This window comes from Cheilinus undulatus, linkage group 4 (assembly GCF_018320785.1).
Source record: "Cheilinus undulatus linkage group 4, ASM1832078v1, whole genome shotgun sequence".
Taxonomy (NCBI): Eukaryota; Metazoa; Chordata; class Actinopteri; order Labriformes; family Labridae; genus Cheilinus; species Cheilinus undulatus.
Genome location: NC_054868.1, coordinates 49,623,736 through 49,648,696, shown reverse-complemented (window position 1 = coordinate 49,648,696; position 24,961 = coordinate 49,623,736). Strand labels below are relative to the sequence as shown.

The 24,961-nt window shown below is 39.3% G+C and overlaps 1 protein-coding gene across 2 annotated transcripts; it reads right to left on the bottom strand.

The window, feature by feature from the left end:
* Window positions 1–280: 280 nt before the first annotated feature.
* c1qtnf6b (C1q and TNF related 6b) lies at window positions 281–24,561 on the bottom strand. 2 transcript variants are annotated; one of them, XM_041785564.1, is made up of 3 exons: window positions 24,448–24,561; window positions 15,873–16,065; window positions 281–2,507 (listed from the first exon to the last, which is right to left on the bottom strand). In XM_041785564.1, the coding sequence occupies exons 2-3, from the start codon at window positions 16,060–16,062 to the stop codon at window positions 1,960–1,962; spliced, it is 738 nt and encodes a 245-aa protein (XP_041641498.1). In that variant the 5' UTR covers window positions 16,063–16,065; window positions 24,448–24,561; the 3' UTR covers window positions 281–1,959. The 2 variants fall into 2 exon arrangements, with proteins under 2 accessions (XP_041641498.1, XP_041641497.1); XM_041785563.1 differs by lacking the exon at window positions 24,448–24,561 and adding an exon at window positions 24,164–24,434.
* Between the last annotated feature and the right edge of the window lie 400 nt (window positions 24,562–24,961).

Sequence of the window (24,961 nt, the reverse complement as noted above, 5' to 3'; positions counted from 1 at the left end):
CCACAATGCTTTGTGACAAGCTGTGACAACCAATAGCAGGCTGTTCCATTGTCACGTCATGCTTTGTCAAACTTTGCAGTAGAGATGGGCGATACCAATGTTTTTTTAAATTCGATACGATGTTGATACTTTTTAATGTAATTTTATCGATACTGATATTTTTGAAGAAGGAATAAAATATTGGACTTGCAAACTTTCAAAAGATACACATTTCAGGCAAAGAAAAGGATGTATGCAGGTCATTCAGAAATTCATTTAGGGAGAAACTTCAATTTAGAATTAAAATGTTTGTGCAAGCACATAAAAATAAAACAAATAAAAAATATAATTATAGCACAAACTGATATATAGAATTAAAATATCTATAAAATAAAAATATCCCATTCTTTTTTAAAAATTCAGACAGAAGGGCTACATAAGCCACCTATAGACACTAGTTTAGAGCAAAAATGTAAGAAATACAAGTCATCAATGATCTTCATAGAAATATTTATTTCTGTCAACTATCAACCTGGTCTTCATACATTTTATGGTATTGGCATGTGGTCTCTGTATTTTTTTATGTTATCTTAAAATTTTGAAATTTACTTGGGGACCACATTGAGTGAGAAAGACAGCTGGGTCCACATCACAGACTTGAAAATGAATTCATATGCAAGTAAGTGGAGTTGCTGAAATTTGTTACTCATTTATGATTGGTCCCCAAAGTCACATGGTATGGTAGGATTGACATGACCAATTGGTTTTCAATGTTACGTGACATGGAGGAGCAGTAAAGCCAAAACAGTTTTGAGGAGACAGGCAGGGAGGAAGGGAAACACTCTGAGAGAAGCAGTGGTGAGACATATTTTATAGTACTAATTTGGTATCAATACTTTGCTGGAGAGATCAATACCAGAAGGGTACTTTGTAAATATTAATATATTGATACTGTAGTATCAATACTCCCACCGCTACTTTGCAACTCTATACAATGCATATCCTTGAGGAGACGGCCTGAGTATCTCATAATGGAGAGAAAGGGAGACAGAGAGCCTGTGATGTGTCCCTCTGTGTCACTGCAGACAGGAACTACTTTGAATAATGGCTGAAATAGACTTATTTTGTAAATGTGTGAATATTTTCAAGGGTTTTCTTTGTCACAGAATGATTATTTTTCCGCTTTTTGGTCTTCAAGAGATCCTAAAAAATCAAAGTCGTAAGTGTTAACAGGAATTTTTGAGACGGTTGTCCTGAAAAAAGAGATGTTTGGAGCTTGACTACACCAGAGGGTTGATGTTTTACAAGCTTTTGAAGACAATATTGAGTTGAAGGTTTAAAAATAGCATCCAAAGGGTAAAAAGTTTTCAGAAGTCAGTCCTAAAAATGTTAAAAACTACTTGAGCAGATGCCATCGGGGGTATGAGGAACAGTAGTTTCTTGCATTTTTGGTGACCTGACCTCTTCTGTTCTTCAGAAAGGCACAAATGAAACACTTGTTTAACTGTACCATGAGCATGCGAGCAGAACTCATTCTAATCTAACAAACTTTTCTCTAAAACCACCGTGGCACCGATACATAACTGATTGCACAGATTTTTGATTCCTGATAAAACTTGTGCTCTCACACAAAGTCCCTGAAAAAAAGTAATCCAAGAGCAAAAAGTAGCACAGCACAAAAGACATGAAGATTTTTTTAACTTTGTATAACAGGAAGAAATTCAACATCCCCTCCTTATTCATGCTGTGCTACCTTTCTCAATCTTGCCGTTCTTTTTTATTCTATAGGGTTTTTTGGGCAGCCTCATTAAAAAGCACAGTCTGTTCCTCTCCAGTCTGAAAGGAATGTATAATAAGCACCAAACTCGCTATGTCCTCTACTTGGCTCTTATTTCTTTGCACAAAACAGTATCCATGGCAAAAAGACCAAATAATCCCAGAGATTTTGTCACTCATGTCTTTGTTCTGTTCCCTCCATTTTCACTGGATGCCAGGTGCCACCAGGTATCCATTAAAGGTGATGTAAACGTCCACGTCGTCACTGTAAACGGCGTTCTCCCTCTCCCTCTTGTAAAGTCGAACCCAGACCTCGTCATTCAGAGCCAGATTGAGCATGACACTCTGGCTCTGCATGATGGACCTCTCGCTAGGCTGAGCGTACAGGATCACCTGCTCCTTGTTGTTGTGCATGAGGTGGAGGTAAGTCTCTTTGAAGTTCCAGGTGTGGATGTTCACATTGAAGAAGTAGATCCCTGGTACATAGCAGTAGAACTTTCCCTTGAACATGTTGAAGTGCTCGTGGAGGTTGACGAACACTGTGTCAAACACAAGCGCCTGGTAATAATCCCCGCTGTGCAGGGACTTGCGACGCCCCACTGAGAAGGAAGAGAGGGGGATTTTGCAGGGGTCCCCGGGAGCGCCTGCCTGACCCTTGCTACCTTTAGGGCCCATGGGTCCTCGGAAGCCTGGTGGGCCTTCTAAACCAGGTTTGCCAGGTGTACCCTTGTCGCCTCTGTCACCTTTATCACCTGGATGCACAAAGAGAAATATCAATATGAATATGTTTAAAATCATACCATAAACAAAACGCATGGTGACAGACTTTATGTGTGATCTATAAATCTTGTTGGCTGATAAGAACACATTGCAGAGGTAGACTTTCAGCAGCAATAGAGACATTTTCCTGCTGAACTTAAGCAGATCAACTGCTCTGACAATGCCTCACAGCACGAAGGTTCCTGGTCTTCTTTGCTGAGTTAGCATGTTCTCCCCGTTTACGCGTGGGTTCTCTCCCTGTACTCCGGCTTTCTTTCACCACCAAAGACATGTTAGGTTAATTAGTGACTTTAAGTTGGCCGTAGGTGTGAGTGTGAGCGTGCCTGGTTGTTTGTTTCTGCATGTCAGCCCTGTGTCTGACATGTGACCAGTCCAGGTCATACCATCCAAAGACAGCTGGGATAGGCTCCAGGCCCCCCGACCCAAAATGGGACAAAGGCTGTAGAAAATGGATGGATGGAAAAAGGTTGCAGATGAACCAAGGCTGCCTCTTTTGAGGATGACATCCTTCAAGCATAGCCCCACTGATAGGCCTGGGCATTTGGGTATTTTCCATAGACTGTAGAAAGAAGCACCCCCCGTACAGTAAGAGCACATGAAGACATTAGCTAATGAGACATGTTTGTTTTTTTTGAACCAGGCTGCAAACCAGTTTATTTCCAGTGTAAAAAACGGCAGTTTAACAGGTGTTCAGATGCAACTTCTGGTGTTCCTGCAGCCTCAAGTGGACATTCGCAGTATTGCAATTTTTTGCAATACTGCATTAGCTTCATTTTTCAGGACCGGAGGTTGTCATTTGGTATTTTTCAATACTGGTGCTAAATCAACACTTTATGGTGTCAGTGCCAAAACAGTGCCTGAATCAATACTTTTGAGGGAAAAAACTTCAACTTGAAAGTCAGCGGGAGAATAAAAGCTGTCCGGTCATCATAAATCCATCCATCTTCTATACCATTTATCTCGTTAGGGTCGTGGGGGGCCTGGAGCCTATCCCAGCTGTCATTGGGCGAGAGGCAGGGAAAACCCTGGACTGGTCACCAGTCAATCGCAGGGCTGACATATAGAGACAAGCCTGCTCACATTCACACTTCGAGCAAATTTACAGTCATTAATTAACCTAACCAGCATGTTTTTGGTGGGGTACCTGAAGAGAAACCACACATGCAAACTCAACACAGAAAGACAAATATGGGATATAAAAGGAAGCAGGTGTAATTTAAGACAAAATTCCATAATGTATTGCTTGCCTTTCATTGGGTGGCAGTGTATCAAAATAAAGTATTGATATCTGTGTTGTAATTCGGTCCAGTAGGTAGCAGATGTGTTGGTACCGGTTTTTGATACTCATCCCTACCCACTGAGGTGCCTCTTGGCCTCTGACAATCATAACATTTAAAGTGAAGTGTCAAACTACTGCTGTCACACTAGTGTGTACACCCAAAACTGAAGCATTTTAACTTCCTATAATTTGTTTTGCAAGAAAGGAGAGAAACAAAACTTCTTTCCTGTTTTTAATGAGCTCTCTAGACTCTGTTTGTTAAGATCTGATGTGTTTAAGGTACCATGATTTTCATCAACTAGAAAGGTCTTAAAAACACAAAGATTAGTTTTTGAATTTGGAAGCAAACTTTCCAATTACTGAAGTTCAGTTTGTAAAAAATCCAGCCTTCAATGTGATTACAGCCTGTGTGCAAACAGGCTTTTCAGTCTGACAGACACACAATGCATTTGTAACCATTATGAAAGACAAAACAGGCTCTGTGACAGGCGTGGAAACAAACTCGAGAAAGCTTTTCACATCAGACTTTCTGAATCCTGCATATAAATCTAAAGCAATTTGGTTAAACCGATGCTTATCTTTAATTTGTGCTCCTTCAGACTGAGACAAAATGTTCCTACAAGAATGAGTGGGGAGGCTCTGTGCAAAAATGTGAACTATGTTATTTAATCCTGCATCAAATCCCTAGACTCCATACCATCCCTGAACCCTTTTCAACTCTGCACACTGACAGGAACTGAAGTCAAAATTCATGTGATTATTTCCACATTTGCTTTACTAATGTGTTAAGTTTCTGTTTTCTGTTTCCACTTCATGTTTCTCTGTGAAATGACCCAACGCTGGCTGGTTTTTACAACGATGTGTGGCTTAACAGCAGGCTTTGAAAGTGATTAATGTGCTTCTCAATGTCCTCCTGTCGCCGTTTCTAAGTGTAGCCTTGCTGCTTATTCTAACATTTTGACTGTTGTTATTGTTCCAAGTACACAAAAGCCTCTTTGCTGTGAAAAGAGGTGACATTGTGTACAGGACATTGTCACCGTATCACTACAAAGCAGCTGTCTTAATAAAAGAAAAGCCAACACTCCCTGTGAGATAAACAGACTTAAATAAACTTGGAAGCAAAACAGAACTTAAAAAGTGACACACATAATTACTTCATCTCTATTTAGAGCAACGGTTTTCAAACTTCTTTTGCCCAAGGCACACCAAAGGTGAAGCCAAAATCTCAAGGCCCACCATAGTCATATTGATAGAAAATAGCCTCTCTAAACAATGTTACAGTCAAGGTGGCCCATAAGGGGGTAAAAAGAGGAGAGCTTCCTGGGGAACTGGGGGATCATGGAGGTCAGCAAAACCATGATCTATTGTTAAGTTAAACTGTGATAACCAATATATTTAACCCAAATAATAAACACTCTTATCAAAGCAACAAAAAAATTAGTTTTTACCTTTATATTGATAATTTAACAACGTTAACCAACTCGTCGCCAAAAAAATGGCCAAACAATGGGTTAAAAGTGTGTTGAAAATTTCAAAAAGGTGGCAAAAATGGGTGACATGTGGTATTAAAGGGATAAATATTGCAAAAAAAAAAAAAAAGTAGTAGTAATGGCTTAACATTGATGAAACAATGTGGGCAAATAGGACTAAAAGTGGCCAAACAAAGGCAAAAATTGGCAAACTGTGGCAAAAAAATGTTTAAAAATGGTTACAAGATGCAAGAAATTTGTACAAAGTGGTTTTACATGATGAAAATATTGCCAAAAATGCTGCTGATCCAGCACATATGCACTAATATCAATAAACCTGGGGAGGACGTATTCTCTGTTTTCTTTTCATGGGCCCAGCCAGATCTGTGGGCAGGTCTGGTAGCAGTACTTGCCATAAAGTCGTAATATAACGTATAGCTGTACATTTTCCCAAGGCACACCTAGACTTGCCATAAGGCACACTAGTTTGCCTTGCCACACCATTTGAGAACCACTGATTTAGAGAACTAAATATACCTCTGTAGGTTAGACCTTCAAATAACCAAGGCCAAATAAAACTCAAGCTTCAAACTTCATGACTATGTTTGTGCCAAAAAGAACTGTCTCTGTCTTTACAGTGTTTAAACCTGTTTTCTAGGTTGTCCCAATGCTGCCCTGAGTTAAACTCCTCTGGGTTGGTGAAACCACACAGGAAGAAGCAGCCCTCACCCAGCATGACCAACACTTCCTGCAAACCTGAGTTAAACACCACTCATCCTCCGCTCAGATGCTCAGCATGTGCTCATGATCTGCCCAGCTGTGACCAGTGTCCACACAAACAGCCCCGAGGGGAGTCGCGGCAGTTTCCACTAAAAGCAGCTTAGCTGCACCTCTGCAGCAGAATACCTTATAAGGGCCTGATCCCTCACCTCAAGACTGAATGAAAACCTTGTGCCCACTGAAGAGTGTGACTTTTCTTCAGAACTTAAGATGTCCCATTATAAGCTGTCCAAGCACTGATAGCAAGCTTTATATGATGTTGGTCAAAAGAAGGAAATATTCAGAGTTTCTTTTCTGGTTTTACTTCATCTGCTTTCAGTTGAGACGGTGATTTCCTGCACTCCCTTACACTGCATTTGTACCCCTAAGGAGAAACAAGGAAAGGTCTACAAATAAGACACTAAACATGACTAAACCATTACCTACAAGCAAAACAAAACATGTTACAGTCTGATTTTCATGGATGCCAAAAACCAACTGCACACAGGGCTGAGAAATAAAGCTAAGGTGGTGCCAAAAGCTGCAGTAAAAGTCACTTCATATTAGGCCCCATGTCACAATGACAGACACAACAGAAAAGAAATATTAACCTCTATTTAACCAGGTAGCCCCTTGAGATAAAGATCTCTTTTTGAGGAAGACCTAAAAAGACCTAGCCAACACAGCACACCAGTTACAAAATTCTGCAATCACTGGTCACTTAATTAGGTACACCTCTTCAATTGCTTGTTAACACAAATAGCTCATCAGCCAATCACATGGCAGCAACTCAGTGCATTTAGGCACGAAGATGTGGTCAAGACGATTTGCAGAAATTCAAGCCGAGCATCAGAATGAGGAAGAAAGGGGATTTAAATGACTTAGAACGTGGCATGGTTGTCGGTGCCAGACTGGTCTGAGTATTTCAGGAACTGCTGATCTACGAGGATTTCCACCCACAACCATCTCAAGGGTTTACAGAGAATGGTCCAGAAAAGGGAAAATATCGAGTGAGCGGCAGTTGTGTGGATGAAAATGCCTCGTTGGTGTCAGAGGTCAGAGGAGAATGGGCAGACTGGTTGGAGATGATAGAGGCAATAGCAACTCAAATAACCACTCGCTACACCAAGGTATGCAGAATACCATCTCTGACACACAACACGTGGAACCTTGCCACTCCTGTCAGCTAAGAACAGGAAACTGAGGCGACAGGCTCACCAAAACTGGACAATAGAAGATTGGGAAAACGTAGTCTGGTCTGATGAGTCTCAGTTTCAGCTGGGACATTCAGATGGTAGGGTCAGGATTTGGCGTAAACAGCATGAAAGCACGGATCCATCCTGCCTTGTGTCAACGGTTCAGGCTGCTGGTGGTGTAATGGTGTGGGAGATATTTTCTAGGCACACTTTGGGCCCCTTAGTCGGAAATAATACTCAGGTAGGCTGTGGCGTTTAAACCATGCTCAGCTGGTACAGTCCGTCCCTTTATGACCAGCGTATCTTCTGATGGCTACTTCCAGCAGCATAATGCTCCATGTCACAAAGCTCAAATCCTCTCACACTGGTCTCTTGAACACAAGGCTGCCCATAAGCAGGGATAAAGGGGAGAGCTTTCTGGGGCCCAGCCAGACTGGGGACCTATGGAGGTCAGCGAATCAAGGTCAATTGTAAAGTTAAGCTGTGATTATCATTTTTTTAAACTTTTAACCTGAATAACAACCACTCTTATCAGAGTGACAAAAATTATTTTTCATTCATGCTGTAGAACAATGTAGCCTTTTCAAAATGTAAACCCCTTTTCATAAAACACATTACCTTTTAATTAGTGATGTTAACAGCGTGGATGGGCACATTGAACTTAACGATAAGGAAAGTAATGTCAGATTACATAGCTAGGCAAAGTGTGAAGATAGACCAAAAACTTGATTTAAAGAGGCAGAAATGAGCAAAAAGTTGTAAGAAATGGGTTAAGTGGCCACAATGGGCAGAAAAGTGGCTTCAATTATCATCAATTATCATTAATTATCATCAATCATTATTATTTGTCTCCTGAATATGTATTATTTATTATGACGTGTGCTGCTGACCTCTTGGCCAGGTCATCCTTGTAAATGAGATCTCGATCTCAATGGGTTTTATCTGGTTAAATAAAGGTAAGGTAAAATACAAAATTAAAGTCAATCGGTAAAAATGGGTACAGAATGCCAAAAATGGGTGAAAAGCAGCAAAAATTGATTTAAAGCAGCAAAGAAGACAAAATACCTCAAATATGCAAAAGTTGCAAGAAGTGCCAGAAAATTGAAAAAAAAAAAAAAAAAACAAGGGTCAAAAAATGCCAACATGGGCAAGAAGGGGAAGAAAGAGGTAAAGGAAAATAAAAGTGGCAACATTTTGCAAAAAGGGCAAAACTAAGTGGATAAAACTGGAAAAAGTTCCAAAAGAGAGGTGCAAAATAGGCAAAACATGGCAAAATGGGTAAAAAGCAGCAAAAAAGAGGCAACTTAAAAGGATCACTTAAAAAATATATCTGGTCTCCATTCATTGAATATGTTAAAATGTATTCTTCCCAACATCTTGAGTGTAGAGGCCACCTTGAGGCTGCCATTCATTTGAATCAGTGCTTAATATTTTTTCTAGTTTTGGGATTAGTATTGTTTCATATCGGTGTAAATTCACCTGTTATTTCACTCAATTATAATGCATTTACTTCTTGTGCGCATCATTGTTTTTTTTTTGTTTTTGTTTTTTTTTTTTGTTTAAGCCAGTGATACTCAATACATGGCTCTGGAGCCACATGTGGCTTTCTGTGATGGTTTGTGGCATTTGTATGTCTCAGTTTGAAATATTATTCCACCAGAAAACCTTAGAAGTGGAAACTTTGACCTCAGAAATTATCCATTGCAAGTCACAATAATCAGTTTGTTTCTCACACTTATACAGTAGGTTTTAATGGTCAAACTTAATTGTCAACCTTTATTTCTTCTCTGTATATTTCCATTGCCATTATTTACAATTTTGCCCTCCCTTTCTTTTTTTACTTTTTTTGCCACTTTTAATCAGTTTCAGCTGCTTTTAGCTACTTTTTTAGCCACTTTTATCCTGCTATATTACAATTTCTCCCCCTTTATTGCCACTTTTAAGCTGCCTTTTGCTGCCCTTTCCCACAATTTTTCCACCTTTTTTACATCTTTTTGCCCATTTTAGTCACTTTTCACTCATTTTTTGCCACATTTTTGACCACCTGTTATTCATTTTTTTGTGATTTAGCACCAATTTTGCCACCTTGTACCCAATTTCATCCATTGTATGCCTATTTTGCCCCCTTTTCACCAATTTTTACCACTTTTGGCCACTTTTTGACCATGTTGGCCACCTTTCACTTATTTTTTTTTTTTGCCACTTTGACCCATTTTTGCCACTATTCACCATTTAGATTGTGGCTCTTGTAAAGGCATTTTTCAACAATTTGGCTGTTTGGTTGAGCAGGGTTGAGTAACACTGGTTTAATCTATTTATTGATTTATTTTATTTATATCTTTTAGCTTATTTATTTTTCTTTTCCCACTCATTTTTTTTATCCCTACTCCTTTTTTTTATTATTTGTTTACATAGGGTGATGAAGAGGACATCATGAGACAGAATTGTCCAGTCACTGGAATATTTAAAAGTAGAATGCTACAATGTGATGCTGACAAATATGAGGCAATTGAAAACTCTGTCTCCCACACAGTATTTCTTTACTTGTTTTTCTTTTTGTATTGTGTAACACTGTTACGTTAAACTAAAGGATAAATAAAGTGTTGGGGAAAAAAAGGCAAAAAATGGACAAAAAGTGGCAAAAATTGGCAAAAAAAAAAATGGTAATAGCTGCAAAAAATGGGTTTAAATTCGCAGAAAGATATGACAATAATGGATGGAAAAACTGGTTTAAAAGTGTTAGAACAGAACCCAACAATAGTTGACACTGATATCACGAATAGATTAAGACCTGCATTTCAGGTCACAAAGGAGAAGAGCAACCTTTTGTTCCCAAAGCTGTCCAAAAACCATCACTATCAATATTGGCACATGGCAACGCCCAAACGTTTAAGCTAATTATGAATCATAACTGTAATTCTGACAAGGAAAGGCTTCTGGACAAGACTGTGTACAAGCAGTTATGATGTCAAACATGTGGATTGAGAATGATCCTTTTCCACGTCTCATACTCCTGGTTTCTATTAGGCTTCAACTCTCCAGAGTTGAGATTGGCTGACAGACTGATTGTGCGTCACGCTCTTTAAATCCAATCACTTCAGCTTTGCAGGAGCAAACACCATCAAAGAAGGGTTCATTGTTTTCATGTCAGCTGTCAGTGAATCCCAGAGAAGAGAAGTGAATGTGTATCTCTGCCACATCGGCAGCTTTAGTGCCAGGTAGATGCACGTGATGAGACCACCCTCACTGCACAGCTGGAATTCAGCCTCTGTGTTTCATGTCAGTGCTTCGTTTGTTCCAAAGAGCAACGATCTGTGATGTTTGATGCATCTTCTCAAAGTGTCTTCAAAGTTCCTAAAGTTTTTTTCCCTAATCCCTCCCTGATTGGCCTCCCACCAGTGATAAACGTGACTGAACATTCAGCGCTATTTGGCACAGTGGCCTATGAACTGATTCACCTGGTGCTGAAGGGAAATGAAAATACAGAGATCTGACAGCCATGGTTTAGTTTAAAAAGTTTCACATGCAAATAAAGCCAACCCTGTGGCTGGAGAAGTCATACTTTACACCGCGTTCCAAATTATTATGCAAATGATCATTTTCTCTCATTTTCAACAAATAGAATCATAATTTACACTCTCTCTGCAGCCCTTATAGTTGTTTTACTGCTAAATATTAAAGTACCTATACCACAGGGGGCTGCATCACAGTCTCGCTCTCTCTTTCTCTCCATTATGCTCTATTCAGGCAGCATGACGTGATGACTGGACAGCCTGCCATTGGTTGACAGACCCTCACAAAGGGAACTCAATATGACGGTTGTGGTAATACATTAATGTTGGCATAGTGGGGGTCTTCCAACAAAAGGTGTAATTAAAACACTGGTGTCAGCATGGAGCCAAATTTTCACAACTTGTGCATCTCTAGTTTTTGAGTTTGCATCACCGGTTTAAGAGACACAGAAATGGGAAAACCAGGAAAAAATTACATTTTTAAACATGTTTGCTGCTTGGGACTTCACCACTAAGACAATGTTACATTTGCAGGATTTTTTTCCAAATTCCTGCTTGATTTTGTCTTTTGCATGAATGCCAAATAGGACCTGGACTTGTCATTAATCCATCTATTTCAGGGGTCATCAAGTACATTTGCACAAGGGCCAGATTTATACTCGACAGAAACTCTGGGGGCCGGACTTTCAAACCACAAAAATTAAATAAACATTCTGGTCTGACTGAAATTTTATTGTAGTATTATTTGTATTTTCCTTTAAATTACAGGACTTTTGTAGTCATTACCACTGAGATCTATCCCTATTATGTATAATGCAGCAGGCCACAAGGAGACAGGCCTGACAACAGAACTGGCCGGACCCCTGAAAATCCAAAAGAATGGGCCCTCCCCAAATGTCATTTGGCATCAATATTAACCCATTTTTGACACTTTTAACCCCCCTTTTGATACTTTTTGCCCCTTTTGGCCTCTTGAACCCAATTTTGCAAGATCTGAACCCCTTTTGAACCACTTTTCCTACATGTTTTATCCCCTTTGTGCCACTCTTTTATCCCTTTCTGCTGCTTTCTTCTATTTTTGCCACTTTTTAATGTCTTTTTATTATGTTTTTCAACAAATTTAGCAATTTGTGGAATGGATTTAACAGCTGCAGACACTGAAAGCCAAAGGATACTGTTAAAACCTTCTTTTCCTCCTTTTCTAAATTTAATGATCTTTTGGGGGCCAGACAGGAAGCTTTTGGGGGGCCTGATGTGGCCCCCGGGCCACCAGTTGATGATCAGTGATCTATGATGTGGTACTTTCTTTTGCACTTTGTATGATGTGAGGAAAAACTGTGAAAAAACATCACAGTGGTCCAAGTCTAAGATTCAAAAAGTGGCTAAAATAAAATTCTGCAAGCTTTTTCTCCAATCACAAATGTTCAGCATTGCATGGCGCGATGTGAAAAGTGTTTTGGAAAGCCCTACTCTCTTCCCAGGAGCTTTTAGGGGTTTCTTAATGTCAACGAGACTTAATTTAAAACTTTCTTTTGCAGCAGTTGCTCCAAATGATCCTGGTCTCTGGAGACAGGTCTTGGGCTGTCTTGAAGTTTTCAAAATCTAACTTGGATGAATTCTGTGGAAAAGATAGGGGACCTACTGCAGTATAGAAGACATTTACAGCCTGTTTGTCCATACCTTTTTTCTGGATGTGAGTGTAAGAAAGACAAGTCAAATAGATTTCTTTTTCATGTTTCATCAGTTGGATTAGTTTGGGAGGTTGATTATGGGTCAGGATAAACTTGGCACGTCCAGTAATCACAGAACGAGCCGATAAAACAGAAGAGTAATGACATGCTATTTGGACTCATCTGGGTGAGTTGGCTGCTCAGGCTCTGATATTAAACACACATGTTCTGACAAATCCCTCTCCAGCTGTGAGTGTGGTGTCTAGAGACTGGGAAATCCTCCTATTTAATCAGTTTCTCTTTGTCACGTTTTCCCTGCTTTTGGTGTTTCCCTCTGGCTTTCACACACTGGGACATAATGAAGCTACACTTTCATCAGCTGCTACAGCGTAGTCAGAGCATGACTACCACAACACTCATGTTGAGTCAGAAATGTGGAACGAGCTAAAGACTCCATGGGTCTGCAGGTTCTAGTCACCAGGGCTTGAGTCAGGCTTGTTAAAAACCAGTCCCATGGTGTTGTTTTGGAGACCACGTCTTGAGGAAAACAAGTGAAAGATGCATGTTATTGCCAGTTTTCAACACTGCTGACTATGTGGCCCTGGGCAAGAATGAGCTCTAGGGTGTCTTACTGAGTCACTCTGCTGCCCTGGAAAGTTCGTTTAACCATGAAGCCTCACGATAATACAAGGAGTAGTTATGGAAGAGGCATGGCTGCAACACTGCACTGCTGTCATACCTTTAACACAAAACAGAATTCAAATTATTGCATTGACAAGGTTTGAGTATGGTGTGGAAGAGGAACAAGATGGCCATTTTTGATCAAGTATATTTGTATTAGGGTCTTTATAAAGTCAGTCCAAGAGTCTGCAGATCTCTTTCACATTTGGTCTCTTTCTTTGAATCCATATAATCATGTGTAATTCTTATATTGTTGCTTTAAGCATCACTTATACATGTTTCGTTGTACAACCTGCTCATGTCCTCCATGGAGGATCAATAAAGTTGGCTGAAAATAACCAAACTGGATTGCAGTTTTTTCAAAGATCTTTTCCAAATGGAGTCAAAATTTTTCTTCCTAAAGAGATATTGAATAAGGCTCATTTATGATCTACTACCCCACTTCCAAAAAAGTTGGGGCACAGTGTAAAATGTAAATAAAAATACAATGCAATGATTTGCAAATCTTACAAACCCATATTTTAACCCTTTATAACCTACCATAGAACAAGTCCGCCAGAGCATAACTTTACATTTTTACATGCTGCAGTGCCATTTTTTTGAGTATTTGAATTGGCTGTACATCAACCCTAAGAACCCAAAGTTTAATGATATGTATGTGGTAAGTCTATAATAACAAATTAAATTGCTCAAAAGAGCAAAAAACTACAAGAAAAATGAAAAGCCTTTTTTTTATTACACATTTTCCTAAATACAGAAATGTCATAGCTGTATCCCTCAAAACTGTGATTGTGTAAAAGTTGCACTAGATCATTTCAAACCACAAAATTATTCTGAGTATGCTCATAACTTCATTTCTAAAATACACTCATCTTTGTAAACTGTGGCAAAAACAAAAATAAAATGAAATTGTGCTCAATTTGCAAAAATGACAGCATTTTTATAAAAATTAAACGATGTACTGAAGTAAAATCAAATCTGTAAGTGAGGCAGATACTTTTGAGCATACATGTGTTTTCAGAAGACCATGTTGAAACAACAACAAGTCCGACTTGTGACCTGCAAGAAAACAACACAATTATAGCCCTGATTATATTATATTATCTTGTTTTTGATGTGTACGCTTTGTACTACATTTCTGCAAAAGAAGGAGGGATATTTCTAGAAGGAAACAGAACTGTGGAACACTTTAAATGTGTGATATGTAAGTGTAACTCCTCCTTTTATATGCAAAAAAAAATTATTGCTCTATCTCATTTGGTTACAATTCTACCCACGGTTAAAAACAGATATGCAAAGTGGAGTGCCAGCGATCCCGTATTAATCAAATTGAACATAAACAACATATCAGATGTTTTACTATTTCATGAAAAATATAAACTTATTTCAAATAACACTGTGCAGCATCCTCTCTTTTAATAACTGTCTGTAAAAGTCTGGGTTTCGGAGAGGAATGTTGTCCCATTCTTGTCTGATGTAGGATTCAAGCTGCTAAAAACTCCTGGGTCATCTGTTGGATGTTCCAAATGTCTTCTATAGGTAAAAGATCCTGACTGCAGGCAGGCTAGTGGACTCCTCACCTGGACTCCTCTACTGTGAAGCCGTGCTGTTGTGATAGTTGCGGTATGTGGTTTGAGGTGAGATGCAGGCTTTTAAGCTGTGCGCTGATAACAATGGATGGATGGTCCCTCTCATCTTTAGTCAACAGGACATGGCATCCATGGTATCCAAAATCAAATTTTGATTCATCTGACCCCAGAACAGTTTTCCATTTTGCCTCAGTCTATCTAAAATGAACACTGGTGCAGAGTTTGCGAGTATTTGTAGATGGCAAGGCCAATTTTGTTGATAGATAATGATTTCTGAAGCCCATGCAGTGATTTCCAGTTCTTAATCATACCTGTTTTTAATGCAGTGCCACCTGAGGGCCTGAGGATTACAAGCATCCCAAGTTCACCTTCAGCCTTTCTCCTTGCTCATAGAGATTAATCCAGATTCTGTCAATCTTTTGATGATATTACATGCTGCAGATGGTGAGATATTCAAAGTCTTCATTGAGGAAGATTTTTCTAAAACTTTTCCAGGATTTTAGACAGTTTTTCACGACTGAGTGAACCACTGCTCATTATTTCTCCAGCCTTTTGTTGCCCTGTTCCTACTTTTTTGAGATGTGTTGCTGCCATCAAATTCAAAAAGAGCTTATGCTTTTCATGAAATTTAAAACATTTCATTTTCAGCATCTGATATGTTGTTTAGGTTTTATTGTGAATAATCTATGGGTTTATGAGGTTTACTATTTATTTTTTATGTGGTGTGAAGACAGCTTTCTGATTTTCTGAAAATAACACCCCATAAAGCCAAACTATTGTTGAGCTTTAGTCCACTGTTTAAACATTTAAATGTCATGACTTACATAAATACATATGTCAATGAGAATTGCCTAAGACAAACACTGTCAAAAGCTTTTGAGTCTGTATGACTTGGAGTTTCCAAAAGCATTAAACATGGGCTGATTGTTTAAGTGCTTCCAGGTTGAGTGTCTCATTTCATATTTCAGACAGTCTAATTTAGTCTCAGGTTAGAAAGTTCAAACTTTCAGTGCAGATCCCACGTGAGCAGCACTGCTCCTTTACAACGAAGTGGATGATCGCTCCTCTGATTAAACAGACTAAAGTTGCATTTAAGAAGACAAACAAAAATGAAAACACTGCCAAAAAAGGACGAGTAATTTGAGCCAGCTAGTAAAAGGAAGCTTTTCCACGCTCTGGTACCTTTGAGGATGGTCATGTTGATGACGGTGCGGACCTCAGGCATCTGATATTGGGTAGAGGCTGCTGGTGGCTCATGGTAGTCGCAGCATCGTCTGCAGATTCTGGATGGAGGTCTGGAGGGGGAGGGGACGCTGCTGACCAGAGGGAGGAGCAAAAGCAACCTCAAACACACGGATAACATGGCTGCCATAACCTGAAGGTCAAATGGAAGGGAGGGGAAAGAGAGAGGGGAGGTATTAGATAAGATTTTGATCTGGATTTAATAAGATAGAAGATATTAATGTAAAACTCAAGGAGATTTTGGACCCTAAAAACATAAACCCATTCAGGCTAAAGCCCATTTCAGACTGCATCCTTGACTTTAATTTTGTTTGCATGTTGACAAGTCAGGGCCTTCAGACTGCCTGTGATCGCCGTGTCGCACACACCTGACATGCATGTCTCACAAGAGAAGAATCTAGAGCATGGGTGACAAACTCACGGCCAGGGGGGCCAAATCTGGCCCGTGGTACAGTTATATCTGGCCTGCAGGATCATATCATATTTTTTATTATAACTGGCCCACCAGTAGAGTAAAAATTCATCAGATAAAAAAATCAGGAATGTGGGGAAAACATTAATTTGTGTTTTCATTTCATACTTTCAATATTGTTTCTCAGAGTTATGACTTAAACCTATGATTTTTAATTTCTATTTCATATCTTAACCTTTTCAATTCATAATTTTACCTTTTAAACACACATTTTGACCTTTTGGATACGCAATTTTAAATTTTGAGTCATATTTTGACCTTTTTAACTAAATATTTCAAATTTCATTGCATGTTCTGACCTTCCAATTCTACCGTTGACTTTTAATCTCATATTTCTATGTTAGACTCAAAATGTATAATTTGAACGAATATTTTGTCCTATTAAATTCATTATTTCGTTTTTCTATCTTATATATTTACTCATAAAAACATTATTTTGACTTTTAATGTGTTTTTACCCTTTGAACTCATTCAATTAATTTTTTAATCTCAGAGTTTGAACTCTTAAATTTATAATTTTGACTTTTTTTAATTTCCAAAGGGTTTTTTTTTTTTTTTTTTTTGGCTACATAATTTATGACTGGTGAAAATGAGTTGACAGTTTATGGTTAAATGTTGACCCTGTTAGACCCTCAGGTGAGACCTTAATTCAGAATCTGGACCCTGCTGTGATTGAGTTTGACACCCCTGACCAAGAGAATAGAGGGTTCGCCTATTTTTTCCGTGAGCCTTGCAGGTCTTGGCCAAAATAGACAGGAAAATGATAAATCAACAGCAATGTCTACCTAGCAAATTTGGATGTCCACAGTGGCTGAAACAAGCTTAAAAAATGCACATCGTTAGCCTCGTAGCATAATTGACAAACTTGGCCAAATTTTGATACCTGCCTAACTCTACTCTCCCAATGCTGCTAATTCAGTGTGCCTTATTTTCCTCAAAACCTTAGGCAATTATGCTACGAGGACAACCATACAGTATGCCTTACAAAGATAACCTCTACTATTAGTGAAGCTGTCAGTTTCCTGAGGGCGCCATTGGGTGGAACGGAGGACTGGCACAACCCAGGTCATGCTCTGGATGTCCTTACAGATTTCCAAAAGGGATAGAAAAATAATACATCAAAAACATAAAGTCCACACTTTTAGAGGTGGATATGGCGAGTATGCCCATATCACCAGGTGTGAAAAAAATCCAGACAAAAGAGATGCCATTGAGCTTGACCTTGTCTGCCAAGAAACACACATATCAGTCCTGTGATGATTCTAACTGCCTAAAACGTATGCATATGACTGTGGATTTTGTGCCTCTAAATGCAGTGTTCTTTTGGTCGATTCTGATGTTGTGGGAACTCTACTATAAAATGTACATTTATGTGAGCATTAAGATCATTTTTACAGTGTCCTGTGTCTGTCCTGTATGTCCTCTTTAAGAGATTGCTCGAGTTTGGTTCATTTGAGAATAAGAGAATATGCTACACCCTAAACACACTTATAATCAGGGGGCTTAATCCAACAGCTTTGGACTCCTCTTTGCACCAATAGTGTGCAATATGCAAAATGCAACATGTAGACAGACACGCCTAAATCCCTTCATGCTACATGTTTTTACAGCGTGCTTCATGCTATCAAAATAGTATCTTATATTTTCATAACCAGGCTCCTGCTTTCTCCTTCCTTCAGAGAAAATGTTTAGAAGTCAAATAAGTTCAGCCAAAATAAAAACAACCACAAACCGACATTTCTGGGTTGTAAACAGTGCAGTACATTTCAAATTCCTGTGGATAACTCGCCATGGTCTGAGACATTTCTGTGAAAATAAGAGTCAAATTTGAGGGCTTTCTTCTGGAGAGATGAAATGCAAACAGTAATCAATCAAAAGGTTTCGCTTTAGCATTTAAAGTTTAAATAAAACTGTCTCTGCTGTCATGGTTTTGCACAATATTTTCTGCAACATTTTTTATAAAGACCTAAACTGAATGCAGCTGATTTTTAAAGTGTACAGCTGGAGACACTTGTGTGTCCAAGTGCTTACAACTTGTTAGTAAGATATCACCATTTTAATCTCAAATCAGCATTAGTCTTTTCTATCTGCTCTTGGATAGTCGTGGGAAAGCATCTGGGAAATGGAACGAACCACAAATGAGACAAGACAGGGTAAATGGAAGCTTATGTATCACCATGAATGGATAAGAAATTCCCTTAAACACTGAAGGACATAAAGACACGGCAGTATGAAGGCCTCTGTAATATGATGACAGATCGTCTTGTGACCTTGCATGTCTCATATGGGATCCAGAGCACTTGGATTGAGAGGTATAGGCCTAAGAGAGAAGCTATGGATTTGAAAACCAAGGCAGAAGGAGTTATGTGGCCTTCCATACGTACACACATCCACACCTGGACTCAATTTGATGAGAAAACATCAGTCGTGATTGGATTCTCTGCTCAATGCAAGCGTTCACACATATGTCCAAGGACGACACGTGCTGAACCTGTTACCCCTGTCCTTCCTCCTCCTCCTCCTCCTCCTCCTCCTATGACCCCGAGTCACAAAATTTCTGCAAAACTAGAGGCATGTAGAAACACAATATAAGAATAAACAAACTAATTAGTTCCATAAGAGTTTAAAGTTAACAACGAGACTGTGCTGGATGAAAATCAACGGTTCATTCTAAGACGTTTATATATTTATAGTAGGTCTGTGCCATACATTATGTAACACAAAACATATGGTACTGTTTGATGCTGTTACCCAGAATGCATTATGGTAAACGAAATACATGTGTTTTTAAGATAATCCTGAAAGGATGGAATGGGGAACACTGTCACACAAGAAAATCCCTATGAAAAAAAATATAGAACAAATATATGTAAGGGTGGTGAAATAGTTAAATGTTTGAGAATGAATCTCAGAGTTTCTATGGTTAATCTAGATTAAACTCTATTTGTTGCATTTTGATTTTCTGCTATTCTAAATTTGATTTTCATACTAAGGAAAAATCTACTTCCTCTCTGGATAAAGACCTGCTTTATTTTTTGAAACATTAAAGGGATATTTTGGCATTTTTGAAGTTGGGTATAAGGCAATAGCAGTGGCATTAGCCACCAGAGTTTTCAGTGTGCGTTGTTGCTTTAAGCATCTTGCACTTGGGGTACCTGCAAGGCTATTTTGCTCAACAGTGTGGTTCTGGAAGTAAAAATCCCATTCACTTTCTCCATAGTGGATTAGATTATTAACCATATTGTCAGAAGTTTCAGAGTAGGGCTAAATGATTCACTAGAATAATCTAATTGTGATTTTTTTTTCTCCAAAATTGCGATTATGATTTAATGTGCGATTATTATAAGGTTCTTTTTCAACAAATACAAACAAAAAAATAATTCTATATTTTACTACATTCAGTAACATGAATATAGAGTGATGGCTCTGCTCTAAAGATGCTCCCTGGGTGAGTCAGCAGCATGCTTTGACTTTAGAGGGAGCGTATTCCTAGAAACCCCCATATGAATAGATACATTAATGGTGATGTGCATCAGAAATAATAAAATTATTTTGGAAGCAATTAATCCATAGTAGCATGAACCCTAATATGATTGTGCAACAAGCTTTAAGCTATAAATGAGGAGGCTGGGGTGGAGAAGGTGGAGCAGCAGCAGTGTGGTGCATTAGCATTAATGCATGCAGGGATTAGTGAGAGTAGAGTGCATAATGTGCACTTTGTATTGAACTGGTATTTTGACACATTTCAAGTTAAAGAAATATTGCACATTCTGTGATTTGTAAAGTGCATCTGGACATCTTGCAATTTACTGTAAATTGTAATTAATTGCCCAGCCCTATTTCAGAGTCAGACTTACCACGAGCTACCTGAGAGTGAAACCACTGGTTTCTTGTAATGGACAATTTTCATATTATGAAGGAAAAGGCTGTTAAAAAATGCCCCATACCTCCCCTCTTTAAGCTGTGAGTGATCCCAGAATGCTTTGCAAGTGCCTTGCATCATGAACCAGGACATCTGCCTTGACCAGCTGAGTCAAGTCTCTGACTTTTATCCATCTGCTGTTTGATGCTGATGTACAGCAACTTTATCCCAGCATATATGCTGTAAACAGCAGCGTGTTGTGGTGTTGAAGTTGATAAAAATTGATTTCAAGTTTCATACAACCAAAACAATGAGCATTAACAAATCCTTACTTTGGTTTCTGGATTTATAGAGAATCTCGGTTCCCCCCTTTCTGTCTCCTTTCCTCACACTTTCCTGTTTTCTTGCCATCCATCTCCAGATTTATCCCCTTAAATCCTCATGTGTGTATCACAAATCCTCTGAAAAAGGGAGGATCGAGAGGGGAAAATGAAAAACAAAAGGACGTGTAAGAGGCAAAAACGTAGAAAAACATAAACAAGGGAGAGACGGATGAGAGCAATGACAGAGGGGTTCCCTGGAGCTTTAACAGCGATGAGTGACTGTTAACTGGATTTGAGATGATGGATTGAGCATGACTAAGAGAATCAAACAACTGGAGCCCTGCTGCATAATATTATCTGACAACTGACAGTACAGTAGAACCACACCGGTTATTGTCTGAATCTGTCTGTCATGGTCAAACAAATGTGGCAGAGTATATTTAGAATATGTAACACTGATATTTGCTTGAAATGCGGAAGTGGCTTGAGTTCAAGAGTGCAACTTTATTTCCTTAAAGAAATCCAGCATCAGTGTGGCTCTTCAGGGGAATACACACCATTCATGTGCATTAAAGCATCCTACTTTAACAGCAGGAAGTTTCATTTCTCTGAAGAAGTGATTCATTTGAACAGGGGGAGTAGTATCCATCCCATTTCCACACTGCAATCTAAATTTCAGATAAGGTAAGATAAGATATTCATTTAGCAGCAGAGAAATGTAAATACAGATTTTAAAAAGTGGTTCACAAACCAGCCCAAAGCTAAAAAGAAGCCAGTTTGCCATTCTCTGTCCGAAACAGTGGCTAAGGCTAAAGAATGGAAGAAGATGGTGACTGATTAAGATCAAAGAAAAAGGAGAGTGACTGAGCAAGCAAAAAGCATCAATCAAAGGACAGAGGGTACATCCCTGCAGAGATTATTTAGAACAGATTGAGGTATAGCAATAGGCTCTGTCATCATCAGTGTCTACACAGCTTTACCAGCTGCAGCCATCCAGTCCAAGTTATGTGTAGGACCTTAAAACATTTCAACAAATACAACCCCAATTCATAAAAGTTGAAGAACTGTGTAAAATGTAAATGAGGTTGCCCATATGAAGGGATAAAGAGGAGAGCTTTCTGGGACCAGGCCAAATTTGAGGCCCATGATAGCCAGCAAAATCATGGTTCAATGTAAAGTTGGGCTCTGGGAACCTTTTTTTTTACCTGAATAATAACCACTCCTATCAAAGCAACAAGTATTTTAAAATGTGTTTATGACTTTATATATAGCCTTAAAAATATACAGCCCCTCCCCCCCGAATTAAAATGGGTTAGAAGTCGAAACAATGGGAAAAAAGGTGGTGAAATGGGATTTTAAAAAGTTGCAGAAATGGATTTAAAAATTTGCAGAAATGGGAAAGTGGAGACAAAAAAATAGGCAGAAAGGGACAAAATTTTGTTAAAAATGGCAAAAACTCACAAACATGTGAAAAGGGGTTACAAGTGAAAAAATGGGTTTCCAGTAGCAAAAATGGGTGTAGAAAATAGTGAAATGCTGTCAAAACATGGAAAAATGGGCATAAAAAGTGGTGAAAAGGAGAAAATATTGGTAAAAATGTGTAAATAGAGGAAATAATAGGCAGAAAGAGCCAAAAATGGATTGAAAGTAACAGAAATTGACAGAAAAGATGGAAAAATGGGATTAAATAGTGGCAAAAATAGGTTAAAAAAAAGGCAAAATGGGTTAAAGTGGCCAAAAATGGTGGAAAACATGATAAAAAAGGGATAAAATTGGGTCAAAATTAGTTTAAAGAGGCAAAAACTGATTAAGAAAATGAGGCAAATGAGCAAAAAAGATCCATCCATCCACCCATTTTCTACAACGTTTATCCCATTTGGGATTACATCCTGGACTGGTCGCCAGTCAATCGCAGGGCTGACATATAGAGACAAACAACCAGGCACGCTCAATTTAGAGTCACCAATTATCCTAACGAGCATGTCTGTGGTGGTGGGAGGAACCCGCAGAACCCGGAGAGAACCCACGCATGCACGGGAAGATCATGCAAACTACAACTCTCGGGAGGCAAACCAACTGTGAGGCAACAGCGCTAACCCCGTGCAGCTCTGTCTGGGGAAATAATCCTTAGAAACATTCAATACAAGGGCCTTTGCTGACTTTAGTTAGAAGGGGAAAACTGGGCCCAAATTGGCCTTATTATCTTGTAGCAGGCTTCCATGCATCAGTGTTTCCATTATTTGGGAGCTGAAAAGGATGTAAAGCTATTACTGGGTTCTGATGTTTTAATGGTTAATTTATGGTTCCTTTTAACCAGTCCACATCTTTTGGCCTCTTTGATCCCATTTTTGTCCTTTTCCACTCATTTGTACCACTTATTTTTTACTTTTTGCACAGATGTATCTGCAATTTTTCGCCTGTTTTACTTTTGCCCATTTCTGCAACATCTATTTGTAACTTTATTGCATGCTTTAGCTGCCGTTTGCCATTTTTGCCCATTTTTTTGTCTATTTTCTCCACTTTTTGCTGTTTTTCACCCATTTATGGCCACTTTTTTTGTTTTATCATTTCATCCATTTCTGTCACAATTTCTGCAACAACCGTTTTCCACTTTTTTACTACTTCTGCCATTTTTCGTGTGTTACTGTTGATTTTTGCCTGTTTTTCCTCATTGAACCCATTTTTGCTGCTTCAGCCTATATTTCTTGCCACTTTTTGTCTTTTTTTCATCACTTTCCCCCATTTTCCCATTTATGCCACTTTTTGACAAGTTTTTCCAACTAAAATGCAACTAATATTTGTAAAAATGGCGCAAAATTTGTTGCTTGGCTAGCTGGTTAAGGGGGTCCCTGAATTCCTAGCTACACCCCTGCATCCATCCACATTGTCAATCACTGAAAAAAAAAAGGATTACTCTGTTTAAAGGGCTTTACATTTACATTTTGAAAGAGGCACTTTTGTCTTTCAGCATAAATTAATGAAATTCATGTTTTGTTTTAATAAGAGTGGTAATTGTTCAGCTTAAATTTACAGCGGATCATGATTCTGCTGACCTCTGTGGGCCCCCAGTTTAGGTGGGCCCCACAAAGCTCTCCCCTTTGTCCCCCCTTCTGAACGGTCTCGTCCCTGCACAGATCCAATATGAGTATCTGCACAAGAACCTCTCAAATAAGCAAAAATATTTTCATGTAGCTTCAGTAATTTCAAAAATCCCGTCCATAAAAAGAAGCTACATTCATGGAAAGTTGAGGCATCTCAGATTTGCATAAGAGGAGCTAAACACGTGCCAGGATATCTACAGCTGCCCTAACCTCATGCTACCTCGTCACCCCTCCTCACCCACCCATGACTCCCCGGGGCTGTGTGCACAGCCTTCTCCACGCTCGTGACATGCCAATGCTGCTAATGAAGCGAACACTGATAGTAAAGCAACCACAACACACGTGCACCACAGCCAGAGAGCCCTGATAGAGGAGCCACGTCTACAGAGCCAGAGCATCAGTTTGGCCTGCAGCTGCAGACCGGATAAACCACACAAACACTCATCAACAAAAACACACACAAACACACTTACGCTGGAGCGCGCGCGCGCGCTGTAAGAACGTGGCAGTGCGCCGGCGCGTGGAGACGCTGATGTGAAAGGGCTAAGTTTTGAAAAAGAGATAAAACAGCTGCTGAGCTGGCGACTTGTGAATAACTTCTTCAATGCTGCACGCCTCTGCAAGCACGCAAACGCGCCCCCGGGTGTTTCTTCTTCTTCTACTACTTTTTTTGAAAGCTCCAGAGGATTCAGACGTCGGACGGATTGTCAGAGAGTCGCTGTCACATCGTGTCAGAGAGTCTGGTCGCTTTTCTTACCTGCTGCTGGAGTTTCACTTCAGCCGGGGAAGAGAGAAACACAGAGTGCTGGTGTCAGAGGGAGAGGAGGAACTACTGAGGAGAAACTCTCCCTCTCTCTCTCTTCAAACACACACACACACACGCTGGATGAACACACACACCTTTACTCCCTCCTTCATAAAAAGAACATCAGAAGCCATACATGTCTCCCCCCTCCATTATCACCCCCTCCTCTTCGTCCTTGCTGCTCCTGTGATGATCTCCTCCTCCCTTCCATCCCTCCTTTAACTCCACATCTATCACTCTTACTTAATAATCAGCCAGCTTTACGGAAACTTCTGAGGGAATAACCCAGCTCTGCAAAGATCCAAGAACTTCAAACTCAGAGAAGATGAAGAACAACAAAGTCAGCCACTGAGGGGGTCTAGTTTGGTTCTCCAGAATTACCCAAATAAATGTGTTCAAGTACCGCTCTAGCCTGGTATAGCAAAGGAGTGAAGCCAAAAAGCTTTACAACACACACTAGTAGCTG

Coding starts and splice junctions, on each gene's coding strand:
- c1qtnf6b (XM_041785564.1), bottom strand. CDS start 16,062: ATGGCAGCCATGTTATCCGTGTGTTTGAGGTTGCTTTTGCTCCTCCCT. Junction 2,508..15,872: donor CAACATGACCATCCTCAAAG/GTACCAGAGCGT, acceptor TTGTGCATCCAG/GTGATAAAGGTGACAGAGGC.